This window comes from Staurois parvus, unplaced genomic scaffold, assembly GCF_062004578.1.
Source record: "Staurois parvus isolate SC_StPar_1 unplaced genomic scaffold, SC_StPar_1.0 ptg000656l, whole genome shotgun sequence".
Classification (NCBI taxonomy): Eukaryota; Metazoa; Chordata; class Amphibia; order Anura; family Ranidae; genus Staurois; species Staurois parvus.
In genome coordinates, this window is record NW_028318452.1 from 140,001 (window position 1) to 160,917 (window position 20,917).

A 20,917-nucleotide genomic window follows, 5' to 3' on the forward strand; every position below is an offset into this window, starting at 1 on the left:
AAAGTGTAAATGATGGAAATAAAATCTAACTTTTGTTGACATATTATAAGAATGTCTAATCTGTAATTTGATGCCTTTTGGAGATTTTTCCATCTTTCCTTGGCTTCTTTATGCACATTAATACAAATTTTTAGCTGGGGTGCCCAAACTTTTGATCCCCACTGTATATATTATATATGTGTGTATGTATGTGTGTGTGTATGCATATGGGTATATATATAATTTTTTTTTTTATTTAAAACTGTACCTTTTGTAATCAAAAAGGCAGTCATTGGACACCAGGCAGGGGACTTTATTCTTTATCAGAAATGATGTCAGTTTTCTGCAGACAGGTGGAAACATTTCTCTGTTTCCTCTCATGCAGTAAGTATAGTATTCACAAGGTGAGAGGCTGTAGGAGGGGGCTTATCTTTGACAGAAATGTGTACACACAGCCAGTCCAGCTGTAGATTCTGATCCTAGGTAAAACCTAAATGAGATGGCACCATCCTTCTGAAAAGCAAAACGGAGCAATACTCTCTGAAGGGGGTTTTGTGGTCTTTGTGAGATTTAATAAATGCCAACGATTGTGCTTACTGGTTAAACAGCTATTAAAATACAATATCAGCCAGGCAGTACAGAGTGTATTATTTGTCATCTGACTTTATAGGCCTACATTGTGAGAAGTAGCAGTAATGCACAACCATTGTTTAGCACTGCAAATTACAAGACAGAAACTGGGTATGTAATGTTCAAATATGTCTACACCTATGTACTGATGGAATTACAAACTTTGCAAAGCAGCCCTTCTTTTTTTAAAATAAGATGTTCTGTATTTAATGTATGTCAATCACTACCATCACTAAATGGCGGACTACGATCCGAATCCAGACCACCACAGTCACTCCACTTAGGAGTCTTTTCTCTCTCTTGCTTGACTGTTCTGTAGGTCCCGCTCCTGCAGGTCCCTCTCCTGCTTGTGACCATGCAGCCACCACACTGTCAGAGGACAGGAGAAGCGGCAGGTCTGTACAGAGGGCAGGAGCTGTAAGCCGGTGACTGGTTGCTAGGATGCTAGCAGCTTATCACCAGCTTGTTCACAAGAAAGGTTGGGCATCTCCTGCCTTTCATCCAGACCTGCCCTGTGTAAGGAACTACCATGAGTTTGGCTGAAAACACTGCTGTAAAAGGGATAGGAGGTAGGGAGAAGGGGGTGAGGACACTGCTATGAGGGAAGGGGGGTTGAGGACACTGCTCTGAAGGTTTGGGGGCTAAGGGCAAAGGGGGATACTAACATGAAGGGGGAACTGTGATATAAAAGACCAGGGGGATGATGGATGCATGTCACTTGAGAGTTTTAACCCCATTACCGCTGACCATACGTATATATGTAGCCTCACTGGACTTTTTTCCGTAGAGCTGCATATATGCGTATCTGTTTCTGCGATGGGAGCATGCCACACAATGCGGTCCCAGCACAAAGACCGATCTGTCACTGGGAGCCCTGGGTACCGTACTAACGATCAGGACTCCAGTTTCCAGGTCAGCTGTTCATTGTGATAGCGTTTGATTGGCTATCACAGTAATCAGCCACTGTGCAGCCTGCCCCCATGTTTTTTTCTCTCTCTCTCTGAATGGGAGAGAGATGCATTGTTCCTCTCTTAGTTAAGAGAGAAAGTAAACAAACGTGTAAAAAAAAAAAAAGTAGATGTAGGTCAAATATCAGGATCATTAAATTTTGGGCAGGATTTTTTTTTTACCATTTTTAATTTTATTAGCAGTGTCAGCATGTTTTAGGTAGGATTAGAAAAAAAAAATTAAAAAAAAAAAAGCAAAATGTGCACTATTGTTTCTGGGCCTTAAAATCAGTGCAAACATCAAATAATATACACATATGTGGCATCACTGCGATCACCAGCAGCAGGAGAATTTATGTGGGTTGTTCTTACGGTAGTAGCAAGAAGTATACAACTAACCTTAAAAACATCAGGAGGTATCTATTACCATTTACCACCAAAAAAAGCTCAATTTGTCCTAAAAAAAACAAAACGTTATAATCCATCTAGATGCACAAAGTAGTTGTGATGATATGAATATAAAGGATGCGGCGCTGTATCGCAATTATAATTATACTGAATCACAGTTATGGTTATATTGAAATATCCAAGGTATGTGTGATGATTGGTGACTACTAAGAAACCATAAATATCCTGTCACAAACAGAGTGACATGCAGTGCAAAACAGTCTTTGGTGACAATCCTTCAAAAAGTGCTTCTTCCACACGGTGATAGTGAAAAGATATAGCTGTGCACTCACCAGATGCACAGTTTAACTGCGCATTTAAAGATGAACTCTTTTCCAAATCCACCGACTGTTTCTAAAGGTCAGGTCAGGCCAGATATTCATTCCCCTGTTGTATAGCTGACAATCCACGGTCTCTCCCTTAGGTGGCTCTATAGGTGATAAGTGACTCACCAAGGGCCACAAGAAAAGGGAGACCAATAGCGTGATACCGTTTCAAAAAGTTTGGACTTTATTCCACACAGTATACAGATAAAAGGGAAAAAACACACACTGACCATGAGGTGAATTTAAAAGATGGCCACCGGGACCTCCATTGTGCCGGCGACAGAGAGATAGTGACGCTGTAGCTCCTTCCCTGACGCGTTTCGTGCTAGTCGCACATCATCAAAGGGGAAAGCTTCAGCGTCTGTTTCTGACAGCGTCCATTAAGTATCGTAAATGGCGCATGCGCAGTACGGATGCGCCATTTTTCATTAGAGATATGTCCCCGTATCAGGCGCCATTTTGTCAAAGACCAATCGCATCTCACATGCGCGGGCGCCATATTTAAGTTACAAGTGAGTGTCACTAAATCACCAGGGGAACTAAATGTAAATATACAAAAGAAGCGTCCCCAAATGCAAAAATTCTTTAATGAGGAGCACCCAGGACCGAATATATTGTAAACCCACTGATTTAAATTGGGTTTTACAAATACCGCCGCAGACCAACCACTGCGCATGTGCGGGATCCCATTATAAAAATACAAAGGTTATTATAGATAGTAGCTCCGCATAAACACATAAAAACCTCATTAATGGTAAACTGGATGATATTGGTGGCACCCACATTATTATGAAATCAAATTAATATAAATTAATACATAGTTTCAATACTATAAAAACGCATGTCAGAATAAATATCCATTCTTAAAACATGTCATATTATGCATAATAAAATACACAAATATTTAATATAAAATATGCTAATATGTCATAAAACATTTTTTATTCTCAAATAGTTATTAACCTAAAAATTATGTACTTATAAAAATCGCAATGACCAAAACGCATCCAAGCCCAATTAAAAAATATATATATATGTAAGCATTTTAAAGGTATATCAAGAATTGGGGATGAGTTATAAACGGCACAAAAAAGTGTAAAATTTAAGTATAGCATATAAATGAAGGAATAATAGTAAGGCTAAAAAACGGATTCAAAACATCAACTATTATCTATGAAACAGTTGATATCTATATCAACGTTCAATCCTCTAGGATACATAGATCCCATCTCAAATATCCACTTTGTCTCAAGCTGAGAGACCGCCTTTTTCTTATTAATACCTCTCCAGTGCTGGTGTACAACGTCTATGGCCGTGAATTTAAGGGATGTCGGATCTCTATTATGACAAAGTCTGTAATGTTTCGAAAGAGAATGCTCTTTGAATCCACGTTTAATATTGTACACGTGTTCCCGTAGGCGGTCCCTCAGCCTCCTTGTGGTACGGCCTATATACTGTTTAGAGCACGGGCATTGGAGTAAATATACCACATATTTAGTATTACATGTTATAAAACTTTTAATACTGTATAGTTTATTAGTGGAAGTGGAGACAAATTGATCAATTCTCCTCTTTCTATAATTGCTACAAGTACAGATAACACATTTGTTACACGGAAAAAAGCCCATTAGACTATTAAAAAACTGAATCTTAGGAGGAGGGTTAACTACATTTGGAGCTATTTTATTCCTTAAAGGAATGGCTCTTCTAAATGTGATTTCCGGTTTACTCGGTAAAATTTTAGTAAGAGTGGAATCCGCCATAAGAATTTTCCAATTGTTCTTAATAATCTTTGTAACACTTTTATATTGAGATGAAAAAGTCGTGACAAAAGGGCAAATCTTAGAAGGTTTTGGTTCTATATTATTATTAAGCATCTTGTCCCTGTCCATATTGGCAATCGATGTTAAAGTGCATAAGAGTGAGGATTCATCATAACCTTTTTCGATGAATCTCTCCTTTAGTATATCAGCTTGAGCAAAATATGTGTCCAGATCAGTGCAATTACGACGGATCCTTAAAAACTGGCCCTTAGGAATGTTAGAGAGCCATGCCGGATGGTGGCAGCTATTAACCGGAATATAACCATTGCGATCTGTTTCCTTAAAAAAGGATTTGGTGGTAATGGTTCCCTCGTAATTCATTAGTGTTAAATCTAAAAAATTAATATTCGCTGTGCTATACTCATATGTTAATGAGATATTTTGAGTGTTATTATTCAAAGTAGTAAAAAAATGAATAAGTGCCTGCTCGTCCCCTTTCCAAATCAATAAAATGTCATCGATATACCTTTTGTAAAAATACAATTCGGGCCAGTCACGAGAATAAATGATATCTTCCTCCCACCTGGCCATAAATAGATTGGCCAGGCTGGGAGCAAACTTTGCTCCCATTGCGACACCCGTGGTCTGTAGATAAAATTTACCGTCAAACCAAAAGTAATTTCTGGTCATTGCGAATTGTAAAAGATCCAAGATAAAAACTTTCTGTGAGGCAGGCATTTCACTATAATCATTCAAATAAAATTCAACTGCTTGTATACCATCATCATGCTTAATATTCGTATATAATGATGCTACATCCGCCGTTACTAAAAATGTGGAAGGCTCTACAGTTAGGTTCTTAATATCCTGAAGAACCTGCTTGGTGTCTCTAAGGTAGGACGGAGTTTTGATGACTAGAGGCTGTAAAAAATGGTCTATATATTGTCCTACCTTAGAACATAAAGAACCTAACCCACTAATGATCGGTCTCCCTGGAGGATGAATGGGATTTTTATGTATTTTAGGAAGTATATACATAATCGGCAGTCTCGGACAAGTGGGGCATAAAAAATCTTTCTCTTTCTTATTTAAGATGTGGTCATCATAACCTCGATTGATAAGAGATTTAAGCGATTTTTTATATTGTTTTAGAGGGTCCTTCTGTAGTAGATGGTAAGTATTCTTATCATTTAGTATATTATATACCTCTTGCATATAGTCATTTTTATTCAATATTACTACACCTCCCCCCTTGTCAGCTGGACGTATGACTAAATCCTTTTTCTTCAAAAGGGAATTAATAGCCATTCTTGTATAGTCATACTTATAGTTATCCTTAATTTTAATTGCAGCAAGATCCTTCAACACCATTTCCTTAAAGGTGTTGACATAGTTTTGAGACTGTGGGGGAGGGTTGTATAATGAGGCATTCCTTAAATTAGAATTATGTGCCCCCTTTGAATAATTACGCTCTATAGGATTATTCAAAAAATATTTTTTTTGAGAGATACCTGCCTCACAAACTTTTGCACATCGATATAAGTTTGAAATTTGTTGAGTTTGTTCTCAGGTGCGAATTTCAAACCTCTATCAAGTAAGTTCAATTCTTGGGGTAATAATGTGGTGTTACTCAAATTAAAAATCCCCTTTCCTTTTACATTTTCCGTTTTTTTGGGTTTATTAACCCTCTTACCTCCTCTCTTTCCTCTGGTTGGGTACTTCTTTTGCGTACCCTGCCCTCTTCTAAAAAATGAACCGGTGTATAGTTATCATCCCTCCATCCCGTATGATGGTAATTGGGATCATTTGGGGGAGGTTGTGTATAGTTAATATTTTCATATTGTTGGCCATAATTGGTATTCCCATATTGTTGGCCATAAGATCTATAACCAGGGTTCCTCCAATTGTTATTGGGTCCTTGTGGTATCCTATCATTATTCTTTTGTTGGTAATACTGACCATTGGGTCTGTGATAATTAGTAGGATGATTCTGGTGTGGTCTATTTTGAAAATCACGTGAGTGTTTTTTAGAACCCTTATGTTTTTTACCTCCATTCCCCTGTTTGGGGTACCATCCATAATCCCTATGCCCAATGTTGGCATCAGGTAGAGACTGGAGAGGCGTGTATCTATTATTAGTAGGTATATTATAACCTTGATTATTGTTTGGCCTCTTTGGTGTTCTATATTGACCCTGTTGTGGAAAAGATTGGTTGGTGTTATAAGGTCTGGGAGTTCTTGGAGGAATAGTGTTGCCATGTTGTAAATTGCTAGACATTTCCTCTTTTTTGATTTGCCATTTGAAAACATGGTTTTCTGAATAATCCTTGTGATCCCTTGCATATTTTTTGCATTTCTTAGTTTTTTGTTCCTTATCTAAGTTATCCATAAACGTTTTAAGTTTATTGGATTCAGTCTTGTACTCCTCCTTATCTTTGTATGGTAACAATTTTTCTCGTACTTTATTAATCTCTGTATCAAGATGGGTTAATTTTTTCTTTTTCCTTAAAATTAAAAATTTGAGTAGATCCAACCCAGTGGCATTAAAAAATTGATACCACTCTAAAATGCCATTGACATCGTCAGTCTCTGGGGACACTTCCCATCTGAGTGAGCGTTTCTTAGTAGTCACCAATCATCACACATACCTTGGATATTTCAATATAACCATAACTGTGATTCAGTATAATTATAATTGCGATACAGCGCCGCATCCTTTATATTCATATGATTGCGAGGTTTTTTTGGTTTACTTTTCGATGCTTGGCTGCTTTATTTCACTTTGAGCGCTCGCAAATTTCTTTTAAGCTTGTTTTGTATCTATACCATTTACATTGTTGAGCAGCTTGAATTATCATTATTGTTTGTCATTTTTATCATTACTATGGCGGATATTTTTGAGATTCGATCCATGAGAAAAATCATATCTGATGATGTGTTTGTTATTGATCATGATACAGAGGACCTTAGGGGCCTATTTTTACATTTACATAACCTAACGTCAGCAGAAATTAGGACACTTTGGGACATCTCTTTCCTTGAAAGATACATTAAGGAACAGATGGTCCCACGCTCACACAGATGGGAAGTGTCCCCAGAGACTGACGATGTCAATGGCATTTTAGAGTGGTATCAATTTTTTAATGCCACTGGGTTGGATCTACTCAAATTTTTAATTTTAAGGAAAAAGAAAAAATTAACCCATCTTGATACAGAGATTAATAAAGTACGAGAAAAATTGTTACCATACAAAGATAAGGAGGAGTACAAGACTGAATCCAATAAACTTAAAACGTTTATGGATAACTTAGATAAGGAACAAAAAACTAAGAAATGCAAAAAATATGCAAGGGATCACAAGGATTATTCAGAAAACCATGTTTTCAAATGGCAAATCAAAAAAGAGGAAATGTCTAGCAATTTACAACATGGCAACACTATTCCTCCAAGAACTCCCAGACCTTATAACACCAACCAATCTTTTCCACAACAGGGTCAATATAGAACACCAAAGAGGCCAAACAATAATCAAGGTTATAATATACCTACTAATAATAGATACACGCCTCTCCAGTCTCTACCTGATGCCAACATTGGGCATAGGGATTATGGATGGTACCCCAAACAGGGGAATGGAGGTAAAAAACATAAGGGTTCTAAAAAACATTCACGTGATTTTCAAAATAGACCACACCAGAATCATCCTACTAATTATCACAGACCCAATGGTCAGTATTACCAACAAAAGAATAATGATAGGACACCACAAGGACCCAATAACAATTGGAGGAACCCTGGTTATAGATCTTATGGCCAACAATATGGGAATACCAATTATGGCCAACAATATGAAAATATTAACTATACACAACCTCCCCCAAATGATCCCAATTACCATCATACGGGATGGAGGGATGATAACTATACACCGGTTCATTTTTTAGAAGAGGGCAGGGTACGCAAAAGAAGTACCCAACCAGAGGAAAGAGAGGAGGTAAGAGGGTTAATAAACCCAAAAAAACGGAAAATGTAAAAGGAAAGGGGATTTTTAATTTGAGTAACACCACATTATTACCCCAAGAATTGAACTTACTTGATAGAGGTTTGAAATTCGCACCTGAGAACAAACTCAACAAATTTCAAACTTATATCGATGTGCAAAAGTTTGTGAGGCAGGTATCTCTCAAAAAAAATATTTTTTGAATAATCCTATAGAGCGTAATTATTCAAAGGGGGCACATAATTCTAATTTAAGGAATGCCTCATTATACAACCCTCCCCCACAGTCTCAAAACTATGTCAACACCTTTAAGGAAATGGTGTTGAAGGATCTTGCTGCAATTAAAATTAAGGATAACTATAAGTATGACTATACAAGAATGGCTATTAATTCCCTTTTGAAGAAAAAGGATTTAGTCATACGTCCAGCTGACAAGGGGGGAGGTGTAGTAATATTGAATAAAAATGACTATATGCAAGAGGTATATAATATACTAAATGATAAGAATACTTACCATCTACTACAGAAGGACCCTCTAAAACAATATAAAAAATCGCTTAAATCTCTTATCAATCGAGGTTATGATGACCACATCTTAAATAAGAAAGAGAAAGATTTTTTATGCCCCACTTGTCCGAGACTGCCGATTATGTATATACTTCCTAAAATACATAAAAATCCCATTCATCCTCCAGGGAGACCGATCATTAGTGGGTTAGGTTCTTTATGTTCTAAGGTAGGACAATATATAGACCATTTTTTACAGCCTCTAGTCATCAAAACTCCGTCCTACCTTAGAGACACCAAGCAGGTTCTTCAGGATATTAAGAACCTAACTGTAGAGCCTTCCACATTTTTAGTAACGGCGGATGTAGCATCATTATATACGAATATTAAGCATGATGATGGTATACAAGCAGTTGAATTTTATTTGAATGATTATAGTGAAATGCCTGCCTCACAGAAAGTTTTTATCTTGGATCTTTTACAATTCGCAATGACCAGAAATTACTTTTGGTTTGACGGTAAATTTTATCTACAGACCACGGGTGTCGCAATGGGAGCAAAGTTTGCTCCCAGCCTGGCCAATCTATTTATGGCCAGGTGGGAGGAAGATATCATTTATTCTCGTGACTGGCCCGAATTGTATTTTTACAAAAGGTATATCGATGACATTTTATTGATTTGGAAAGGGGACGAGCAGGCACTTATTAATTTTTTTACTACTTTGAATAATAACACTCAAAATATCTCATTAACATATGAGTATAGCACAGCGAATATTAATTTTTTAGATTTAACACTAATGAATTACGAGGGAACCATTACCACCAAATCCTTTTTTAAGGAAACAGATCGCAATGGTTATATTCCGGTTAATAGCTGCCACCATCCGGCATGGCTCTCTAACATTCCTAAGGGCCAGTTTTTAAGGATCCGTCGTAATTGCACTGATCTGGACACATATTTTGCTCAAGCTGATATACTAAAGGAGAGATTCATCGAAAAAGGTTATGATGAATCCTCACTCTTATGCACTTTAACATCGATTGCCAATATGGACAGGGACAAGATGCTTAATAATAATATAGAACCAAAACCTTCTAAGATTTGTCCTTTTGTCACGACTTTTTCATCTCAATATAAAAGTGTTACAAAGATTATTAAGAACAATTGGAAAATTCTTATGGCGGATTCCACTCTTACTAAAATTTTACCGAGTAAACCGGAAATCACATTTAGAAGAGCCATTCCTTTAAGGAATAAAATAGCTCCAAATGTAGTTAACCCTCCTCCTAATATTCAGTTTTTTAATAGTCTAATGGGCTTTTTTCCGTGTAACAAATGTGTTATCTGTACTTGTAGCAATTATAGAAAGAGGAGAATTGATCAATTTGTCTCCACTTCCACTAATAAACTATACAGTATTAAAAGTTTTATAACATGTAATACTAAATATGTGGTATATTTACTCCAATGCCCGTGCTCTAAACAGTATATAGGCCGTACCACAAGGAGGCTGAGGGACCGCCTACGGGAACACGTGTACAATATTAAACGTGGATTCAAAGAGCATTCTCTTTCGAAACATTACAGACTTTGTCATAATAGAGATCCGACATCCCTTAAATTCACGGCCATAGACGTTGTACACCAGCACTGGAGAGGTATTAATAAGAAAAAGGCGGTCTCTCAGCTTGAGACAAAGTGGATATTTGAGATGGGATCTATGTATCCTAGAGGATTGAACGTTGATATAGATATCAACTGTTTCATAGATAATAGTTGATGTTTTGAATCCGTTTTTTAGCCTTACTATTATTCCTTCATTTATATGCTATACTTAAATTTTACACTTTTTTGTGCCGTTTATAACTCATCCCCAATTCTTGATATACCTTTAAAATGCTTACATATATATATATTTTTTAATTGGGCTTGGATGCGTTTTGGTCATTGCGATTTTTATAAGTACATAATTTTTAGGTTAATAACTATTTGAGAATAAAAAATGTTTTATGACATATTAGCATATTTTATATTAAATATTTGTGTATTTTATTATGCATAATATGACATGTTTTAAGAATGGATATTTATTCTGACATGCGTTTTTATAGTATTGAAACTATGTATTAATTTATATTAATTTGATTTCATAATAATGTGGGTGCCACCAATATCATCCAGTTTACCATTAATGAGGTTTTTATGTGTTTATGCGGAGCTACTATCTATAATAACCTTTGTATTTTTATAATGGGATCCCGCACATGCGCAGTGGTTGGTCTGCGGCGGTATTTGTAAAACCCAATTTAAATCAGTGGGTTTACAATATATTCGGTCCTGGGTGCTCCTCATTAAAGAATTTTTGCATTTGGGGACGCTTCTTTTGTATATTTACATTTAGTTCCCCTGGTGATTTAGTGACACTCACTTGTAACTTAAATATGGCGCCCGCGCATGTGAGATGCGATTGGTCTTTGACAAAATGGCGCCTGATACGGGGACATATCTCTAATGAAAAATGGCGCATCCGTACTGCGCATGCGCCATTTACGATACTTAATGGACGCTGTCAGAAACAGACGCTGAAGCTTTCCCCTTTGATGATGTGCGACTAGCACGAAACGCGTCAGAGAAGGAGCTACAGCGTCACTATCTCTCTGTCGCCGGCACAATGGAGGTCCCGGTGGCCATCTTTTAAATTCACCTCATGGTCAGTGTGTGTTTTTTCCCTTTTATCTGTATACTGTGTGGAATAAAGTCCAAACTTTTTGAAACGGTATCACGCTATTGGTCTCCCTTTTCTTGTGGCCCTTGGTGAGTCACTTATCACCTATAGAGCCACCTAAGGGAGAGACCGTGGATTGTCAGCTATACAACAGGGGAATGAATATCTGGCCTGACCTGACCTTTAGAAACAGTCGGTGGATTTGGAAAAGAGTTCATCTTTAAATGCGCAGTTAAACTGTGCATCTGGTGAGTGCACAGCTATATCTTTTCACTATCACCGTGTGGAAGAAGCACTTTTTGAAGGATTGTCACCAAAGACTGTTTTGCACTGCATGTCACTCTGTTTGTGACAGGATATTTATGGTTTCTTAGTAGTCACCAATCATCACACATACCTTGGATATTTCAATATAACCATAACTGTGATTCAGTATAATTATAATTGCGATACAGCGCCGCATCCTTTATATTCATATGATTGCGAGGTTTTTTTGGTTTACTTTTCGATGCTTGGCTGCTTTATTTCACTTTGAGCGCTCGCAAATTTCTTTTAAGCTAGTTGTGATGATATGTACACTTTTACTAACACATGTCAAAGTTGCAAAATTGTGTTCAGGCATTAAGATTTGTTTTACCCTTAGTCACTAAGGGGTTAAGGTAAGAAGCGGGAATTTTCTTTAGTTTGCCAGGAACACAACAGGCATTGTGAAATTTTAATCAAAGTTGGGCCTGGGCTCTAAAGTGGTATTAAGTCCAGAAGCAAACATTTTGTTATATTGCAATTTACCAATTCTTAGATATGATGGCTGCATTTGTTTCTTCTATTTTCATCTGGTGATCCAGCCAGTAATTCTGTTTTTCAACAGATTAAGCTGTCCTGCAGATGTAGCAGTTAGAGGGTTGAGACAAACAATTTACCACTGACATAGGTGCTTACAATGGACAGCTGTAATTCACTTAGTTAAAACCTTTATCCCAAAAGGAATAAAACTGTTGCTGTAACTGCTAAAAAGGTTTTTTTAAAAAGTGTTTATTCCCTTATGCACTCCACTCTTCACAGAGACTATTCATCCCACCTTCTCTGCTGTACAATTGAAATCCCTTTCTCAATTTTGAAAATGCAATGTCCTGCTCTTGATAAAATGCTATGACATTGAGGACTCTGAACCAAGGCCACTTCGAAAGCACATAGAAATACCAACACAGACCAACTATTGTACCAGACAGATTGATACAATAGAATAATGCACACATAATTACCATCTGTCAATCTCTTAGGATAACTTGACCCTCTGTTTTGTCCATTGATAGATGTTTTCCGACTTTTCCATTTTTGGCAGTCATATTACAGTTCATTGTGTTTAATTATTTTTTAAGTCCGCAAACGTGCAAACTAGAACGAAAAACCCGTAAGTGTTTCACAAAAAAGTGCAAGTGCAAAAACACCACACAAAAAGTGCACTTAGGGGTGTGCTTTGTCCTACCCCCGAAGGGGTTGGACCACTACCCTGATCCCCCGGGGCACGAAGCTCCTGACGGGGACAAGGTTCCCGTTTGGTCCTTCTGGCCAAAAGGCCTGGTAGACCACCTTTCCTTATGTCCAGCCGAAGCCGGACATCCAGTACTTGGTCGGGGGGCTCTCCCGAAGAGAAAACCCCCCAGGGACAGGGGAGGAAGGAACCAAAAGGCCACACATCCTCCCCCTAGACTTCAGGGCAGGCCCGAGGACCCACACCCTCCATCCTGTGAGAAAAACACACACATAAGTAAAAGTGACAAACGTGGGGTGAGAAAAAATAAATAAATAATTAAAGAATCTATAAAAATAATAAAAAGGGGTCGTGCCCAAATTGTGCACTGACCAGGCCCTAAGGCCTGTAGCCTTTGTAGTTCATTGTGTTTAATTGGTTCATCTAAAACCAACATTAGTTTCATAGTTTTGGATGGAGTGGTGAAGGCGTAGATATTTTGTGAAGTTTTTATTGCTCCGTGGGTCCTCCTTAGGGAGATTTACTCTCACTCTCCATTTGTTTTTGTGACCATTGTCACCAGAACTAAAAGTAAGGGGGAAATCCAAAACTGTGTGCTGTTATCAGAGCAGCAATTCATGTGCTCATTTTTCCATAAACACTGTGTAAGGGAGCATTTCCTTACTTTGCAGAAACCTCTTCTCTTGTCCTGTTGTGTTTACAGGACAGGAATTGAAGGAAAATCTTTCCAGTAGGATGCAGATGGCTTTACTAGTCTAAACCAAATGGATAAAAAAAAAAAAAGTTTCAGCTTAAGGCAGGCTTTAAAGTTTCATCCTCCGTGATTATACTATCCTACTTTTAGTTCTTTTCACTCTGCTTCTTGCAAAATATAGTTTTAATGAGATAGATGTAATGTTGCAGACACCTTCTCTTATTAACTTGGTGCATGACTCTTTTTTCCTCCATTTTGCCCTTTCTGAACAGGTTTGTATGTCATCTTTTGTTCCTACAAAGACACATGAACTTCTCCATCGGATGAGTGGCAAAGGTCTGTCTGCTAACTACCACTTTCCTCGTCAGCCATGTATATTTGGAGCTCAGATGGTTTCGGTACAAGTTACATTTCAGAACACCAGTGACAAGAATATAGAAGAAATTCACATAGAAGAAAGAAAGACAGATTTGAAGATGCACATATTCAACCCAATAGGTAAGAAAAGTTCGGCTAGCTATTCTACCGCTTTGTAGCCAGCAGTGGCAATTTTATCAGTAGTCAAAGTGACTCTGTCACTAAAGTATAAAAACAGAGGTAAGCCCAGTTTCTAAAACAAGATGCTGAATACTTACCTGTCCAAACAACCTATGCCGTGTCTTAAAGCTGAAGTTTTATTAAGTTTTTTAATAATCTTAAAATAAAACCAGAGTAAACAATTACAGCACAGGAACTAGTAAGTTTGAGCCCCCTACTCTGAGCGAGTACAAGTTGTGCAAGACTAAAAGTAAGGCTGTTGGACTTTACAACTCTGCAGTGTTGCTGATCTCCAGCCACTGCAGGTATTCACCACTTCTAGATGTATGCAATACCTGTTCCCCTATTGCCTGCTATGGTTCCTCTCATAGACTCCTAAAGCTGGCCATACATATTAAGATTTCCTGCAAGGCTGAACAAGAGAAATCACTCGATTCCCCATCTACAGTGCTGGCTATTGTATTCTGACAACCAAACAGAGTTTGCATATGTTTGAATGCAGATGGTGTTTAGCCAAGAATTTTCTGCCCATCTCCTTCAACAAAACTTGGTTTAAAAAATTTGTTGAGTCAGGTAGTGCAGGCATAGCCACCCACAGAATGAGTTTCAGCAGGAATCAAACTGAATTTATTATGTGTATGGCCAGTTTAAGCCAATGAATGCCAGAAGAAAGTGTTCCAGTTGTCCTGAAGTGTCAAAGTGTCAGATACCAACATTGGCCAGGAATCAGCATCACAGTGGTGTTTTTTTTTAGGACATGGATTGCCAGGAACATAGACATACAGGCTAAGCTTACTTTGGTTTTTACACTTTAGTGACAGGGTCACTTTAAAATACAGTAGATGTAAACCCTGGCTGAAGGACATTTACTTTGCCAAAGCCCTGTGTCTAATTAACTACCTTTAAAAAAAAAAAAAAAAAAAAAAAAATGTATTGAGGAGAATTTGGTTCAGGCAGGCAGTATGTTTAATATGAAGCCAAGGTTAATAACAGGAGGACATGACCTCAGACTAACAGGAGGAAAGTTTAAAACTAGTCTCAGAAAGTACTATTTTACAGATTGAGTAGTTGATGCCTGGACGTTCCAGCAGATGTGATGTGCCAGTCAACAGTGAGGGGATTCAAACATGTTTGGGGTAAACATAGATCTATACTCAAGCAAAAAAACGTTAACAAAAATGGGGCAAACTTGATGGACCACTTAGGTCTTTTTTTTCTGCTGTCACTCTTCAATTCACAGTGTTCTCACCTTTTGAATATAAAGCATCTGAGCAAAGGGCCTTTATGGCAGGCCCCCCAGGTATTATTTTAGTGAAAGCTGCAGATTTAAAAATGTTAAAAATAACTCTTGAAATTATATTATCATGTTAGGGTTTATATGAAATTTTAGTACTTTAAAGTAGAACTATAGGCAAAACTTTTTTTTTTTTTTTTTCATTTTGGATAGAGTAAGGGAGGGCTATAACCCCTGTCAGATTTTTTTGCCATCTGTGTCCCAATGCGGAGGTTTACATTCACTTCCTCCCCCATAGCTAAACAGGGGAGAGGAAATTCCTGCAAATTAAAGCGGAGCTCCACCCAAAAGGGGAAGTTCCACTTTAAAGGCTGGTCCCCCGCTCCCCATTAAGGATTGGCACCTTTGGGGAGCGGGGGTGGGGAGTGGGTACCCGAAATTGATAGGTACCCGCTCCCACTTCCGCTGTGATCACCTAGGTGATCAGAAGCGGAAGTTGTCCTTTTTCCCTTCCCGTAATCTTCTGGGACACGTGACAGGTCCCAGAAGACTACGGGACCATTCAGGAAGCGCAGCGCTACTCACGCATGCGCAGTGGGTACCCGGTTGTAAAGCCGCAAGCTGTCACAGCCGAGTGCCCACACGGAAGATGCCGGGGCCTAGAACACCAGATGGCTGGTGAAACGGGCTACGGGACACACACACCGCAGGATCGTGGGACAGGTGAGTGGCTGTTTTTTAAAAGTCAGTTTTTGTAGCTGCTGACTCTTATTTTTTGACAGTGTAAGTGGAACTCCGCTTTAAGGGAATTCCTGCTAAATATACAATTGAATTGTATGTATGTGAACTGTTTTACCTGACAGCATTTTTTTTAATTCCCTGCTTCGTTTTGTATCCAGAGAGTGACATCACTATATAGAGCTTGCAACTGTGTATCTTCCTATATTTACGTGCCTTCGTCCTGCTCATTGAAATGTGCTGGTTCTCCAAATGCTTTGCTTTTCCTTCTAAGTCGGTCTTACCACCTTGTTACCTGTATCTGTTAGAATGTGCAGTATAAGAGAGCCTCACAGTGCTGGCTTTTAATTGATCTATGTTGTGCGTGTATTGTAGAAAGCCACTATAACTTTTAGTCCCTCCTCATTTTAGCAGTGCATATATTACAATTGTAAAGATAAAGTGAAGATTAGCATGGCCCCTGCGCAAAGATGACCTGAAAATTTGTGAAGTGTTTCATATTTTTCCACAGCTATCATGAAATACTCATAACAATCTGACTCAAACCTTTTCAACTTGTGCCCTTCACTATGGAATATCTAAACCCTACCATTGCTGTTTCGGCTCCTACTTGTATTTCAGGTGGGTGCTGTATGGGTTTGGAATGTGACTTCCTTGTTTGTAAATGCCAACCATCTTCTTTTCTTGAAAATGTTGCCTTCATTCTTGATTAAAATAAGATATATTTGACCATAACTAGTAATGCCCATACGAGGTTGTATCAAAGCGTTTCGAGACTAGTTTTGTAGCACGCCAGCAGACAGCAGCACAAAGCTGCACGCACAGTCACAGGGAGCACCATCCTTCATAAGCCGGTGTGTCCTGTATACTTCTAGAGCTGTGCAACTGGTGCTATTCTGACCATGTGCATTACCACATCTGCCATTTCATCCTGGACAGCAAGTTAGCACAAAGAGCAAATGTGAGATTCTGCGTGAAACCTGTACACCCACTGGTAATGATCCTTGGCATGAAGGACTGGTCATCCACGGCACAGTGACTGAATTCTTGGCAGACTTCGACGCGGCATTCCTTCTGCTCCTGGGTCAGTAGTCTGGGGATGAACGTGGCAGCAACACAGCGCATGTTCAAATCACAGATGCGGATTGCCTAGACTGTTCCATATGAAACACTGACAATGGCAGCAATGTTGTGGATTGTGCTCTGGTGATCATCATGCACATTGTTGAATAGTTTCGACATTTTTCAGGTGGTTGAGCTTGTTGCAGGTTCCTGATCTCTCGTCTTCCAGTAATGTTCTTCTGCTCTTGAAGCGTGTGCCACTCAAAACCCCTCAAACAACTCACTGCAGCACCGCCGTAAACTTGCCAAATCATGTCTAACTTCTCTGTGGCACATTTGCCTAGTTTCACGCAGAATTTCATGTTTGTTCTTTGTTCTAACTTGCTGTCCATGATGAAATAGCAGACGTAGTAAGATATGTGGTCAGAATAGCATCAGTTGCACAGTTCCGGATGTACACAGGATGATGTCTTTTGACACACTGACTTATGAAGGTCAGTGCTCCCTGTGACTGCAGCAGGCTTGGGCTGCCATCTGCTGGCATGTTACAAAACCAGTCTTGAAACGTTTTGATACCACCTCGTACATGCCACTTGCATTGTGGTAGGACACATCAAATTTGTTGGTGCACCACTGTGCTATTGATTGTAAATGACACCATGACTCACCACCTTAATGCATGTGTGCTGCAATGTAATTCATCATAATGAACTATGTCCTGTGCGCTGTACTGGAAAAAAAAAAATACAGAATGCACCATTTTTTGTGGGTTCAAATGATGGGCTTTCTAATGCAGTCTGTAACACTGCGTCTTAACGCATAAAAACACGTGTTGCAGTAGACTGTGTTCTAGTGTAAGTCCATAGAAAGTATATAGAAATGGATTTTTATTGCAAAATATTCCGTTTAATTGATAATTAATGGATCTACATAAATTATTACTTGTGCATTGGTATCCAACAGCTCATCAAAAACAACTATTTTATAGATATACAGCCTAAACTGCGGAGCCTTTTATCCAGCTGTGTGCAAGTTGTTCGCTCTTGTCACTGCAGGATATGGGCACTTGCTTCTAGAGCAATGGACATAGGAATCAATAGGAAAGTACAGTTATTAAGGTCATGAATGGGGCCAAAAGCAACCAAATGCTTCCTCTAAAACAATGTGATTAACAGCATTGCCACCATCAAACGAAAGATATATGTTCACCCCATCACAAATCCAAAAAGCAATGAGTTTATATCTTTAAGCCCACTTCATTTTAGCACCCTTATGGCTTTACTGTCTTCTAGTATTACCATGTAATTCTAAATAAACCTTTAATATGTTTTTACTAATAAGAGCTGATTAGTGCTAACCATGTCTGACTGCTGTTCTTTGATTGGGCTGTCATAGCAGTGAAGTGCAGATGATTGTGGTGTTCAAAGGGCAGGTCTCTTATAAAGAGCTGTGCCCGTTTTATTAGGGTACCAATTTAGAAAAGAAAATTACCATGCCGGTAATTCATCTTGTGCAATATCCACCAAAGACTGCAACACATCACTCTTCCCACAAGAAATATTGCTGTCACAAGTGAAAGATCTCTCTGCCTATCAGCAGAGATATAAAGGATAATATGAAGCCCATTGTTCCATTAACGCCTTATATGTTCATGGCAAATTAGACTTATCACTGTTGTATATTTGAGTGTCCTTTTAATGGCCCATTACTATGTTAAGCAAGTAATTCACAGAGGCAGAGAAAGATTCCCTGATTGGATGAACTCTTATACCTCTGTAGGGGACAAAGAATTGATTTTAATGCGTTTTCCCTAGGTGGCTTTTTTTTTTTTCACTTTTTAATGATATACTACACATATATGTTATCACTGAGATTTGCAGGCGCATTCATGAAATTTTACTAATGAAAGAAATTACCATGGCAGTCAGATTCCACTTGAAAGTTTTCTAGACTATGACAGAAAATTAAATAAACATCTGATTGGTGGATTAGTTAATTGCTAGGGTGACTTGTGTAGTTTATTAAGATTTGAAATTTCGGGTGAACAGAGCTGATTTTGAGCAAATCTTTTGTTTAGTACAGGGCCAACAATTTATGCAGCACTATACATACACACTCACCGGCCACTTTATTAGGTACACCTGTTCAATTGCTTGGTGACACAAATTGCTAATCAACCAATCACATGGCAGCAACTCAATGCATTTAGGCATCTAGACAAGGTGAAGACGACTTGCTGAAGTTCAAACCAAGCATCAGAATGTGGAAGAAAGGGGATTTAGGTGACTTCAAAGGTGGCATGGTTGTTGGTGCCAGACAAGCTGGTGTGAGTATTTCAAAAACTGCTGATCTACAGGGATTTTCACGTACAACCATCTCTAGGGTTTACAGACAATGGTCCGAAAAGAGAAAATATACAGTGAACAGAAGTTGTGTGGATGAAAATGCCTTGTTGATGTCAGAGGAGAATGTGCAGACTGGTTCGAGATGATAGAAAGGCAACTGTAACTCAAATAACCAGTCATTACAACCAAGGTATACAGAATACCATCTCTGAATGCACAACACATCAAACCTTGAAGCAGATGGGCTACAGCAGCAGAAGACCACACCAGGTGCCACTCCTGTTAGCTAAGAACAGGAAAGAGAGGTTACAATTCGCACAGGCTTACCAAAATTTAACAATAGACGATTGGAAAAACGTTGCCTGGTCTGAGTTGTCTTGATTTCCCTAGAGATGGTTGTACGTGAAAATCCCAGTAGATCAGCAGTTTTTGAAATACTCAGACCAGCCCGTCTGGCACCAACAACCATGCCATGTTCAAAGTCATTTAAATCACCTTTCTTCCCCATTCTGATGCCTGGTTAGAACATCAGCAAGTAGTCTTCACCACGTCTACATGCCTAAATGCATTGAGTTGCTGCCATGTGATTGGCTGATTAGCTATATGTGTTAGCAAGCAATTAAACCGGTGTTCTTAATAAAGTGTCTGGTGAGTGTATATTGTACATGCACATTAGTCCCTGACTTCCAAGGAGTTTACAATCTAAGGTCCCTCACATTCGTACATACACATATTAGGGCCAATTTACACAGCAGCCAGTCAACCTACCAGCATGGTTTTGAGATATGGGAGGAAACCTGAGTACTTATAAAAAACCCACACAGGCACAGGAAGAGCATGCAAACTCCAGGAAGGTAGTGCCGTAGTTGAGGTTTGTACCGACGACCCTAGTGCTGCCAGGTGGTCACCTTTTACCAAAATGCTGCCTTTGCAGGTAAGGGGCTTCTGTAAATTAAAGCAAACTGTGCAGCCCTGACTAAAGTTGAATAATGTCCTTGTTCTAGGTGTAGGCAGTTGAATTACCTCATGAAACTTGACCTGAAAGCTCCCTGGATGTTGCTAAGCAAGGCCCAGCTATTGCTGTTAACGTCCACCATCACAGGGGTGAGCTGTCAAGCTCTGAGGTCAGAGCTAATGCATCAGGGAGAGAAAGCACATGTAAGGAGGTTTGAATGAGAGGAGGAGTTCACTCCTGTGATGGTGAAGGTGAACAGTAATAGCTGGGCCTCACTTAGCAACATCCTAGCAACGTCCTGGGAGTTTTCAGGTTAGACTTTGAGGTATGTAAATGGCCTACATTTATAGCAAGGGCATTATTCAATTTTGGTCAAAGCTGCACAATTTTTTTTTTATCTACAGACCCCCCTTACCTGCTTAGGCAGTTTTTTGGTGAAAGTGAACCAACCCTTTAACCTCTATATGTCAATTTGCTTGTTTATGGCACTACAACCAGGTCATACACTCTTGTCTCCTTAATCTTGGCAAAGA

At 38.8% G+C, this 20,917-nt stretch overlaps 1 protein-coding gene and 1 non-coding gene across 2 annotated transcripts in view; both read left to right on the forward strand.

Moving 5' to 3' along the window:
* Positions 1–20,917, forward strand: part of LOC149448799 (AP-3 complex subunit beta-1-like) — a 229,597-nt gene that overhangs the window by 133,674 nt on the left and 75,006 nt on the right. The window contains exon 11 of the mRNA XM_089694209.1: positions 13,786–14,011. Coding sequence (XP_089550335.1) covers positions 13,786–14,011 — 226 coding nt within the window. The remainder of the gene's footprint in view (positions 1–13,785; positions 14,012–20,917) is intronic.
* On the forward strand, positions 16,425–16,527 carry LOC149448800 (U6 spliceosomal RNA). Its single transcript, XR_016315492.1, has one exon. It is a non-coding gene; the product is annotated as a U6 spliceosomal RNA (small nuclear RNA).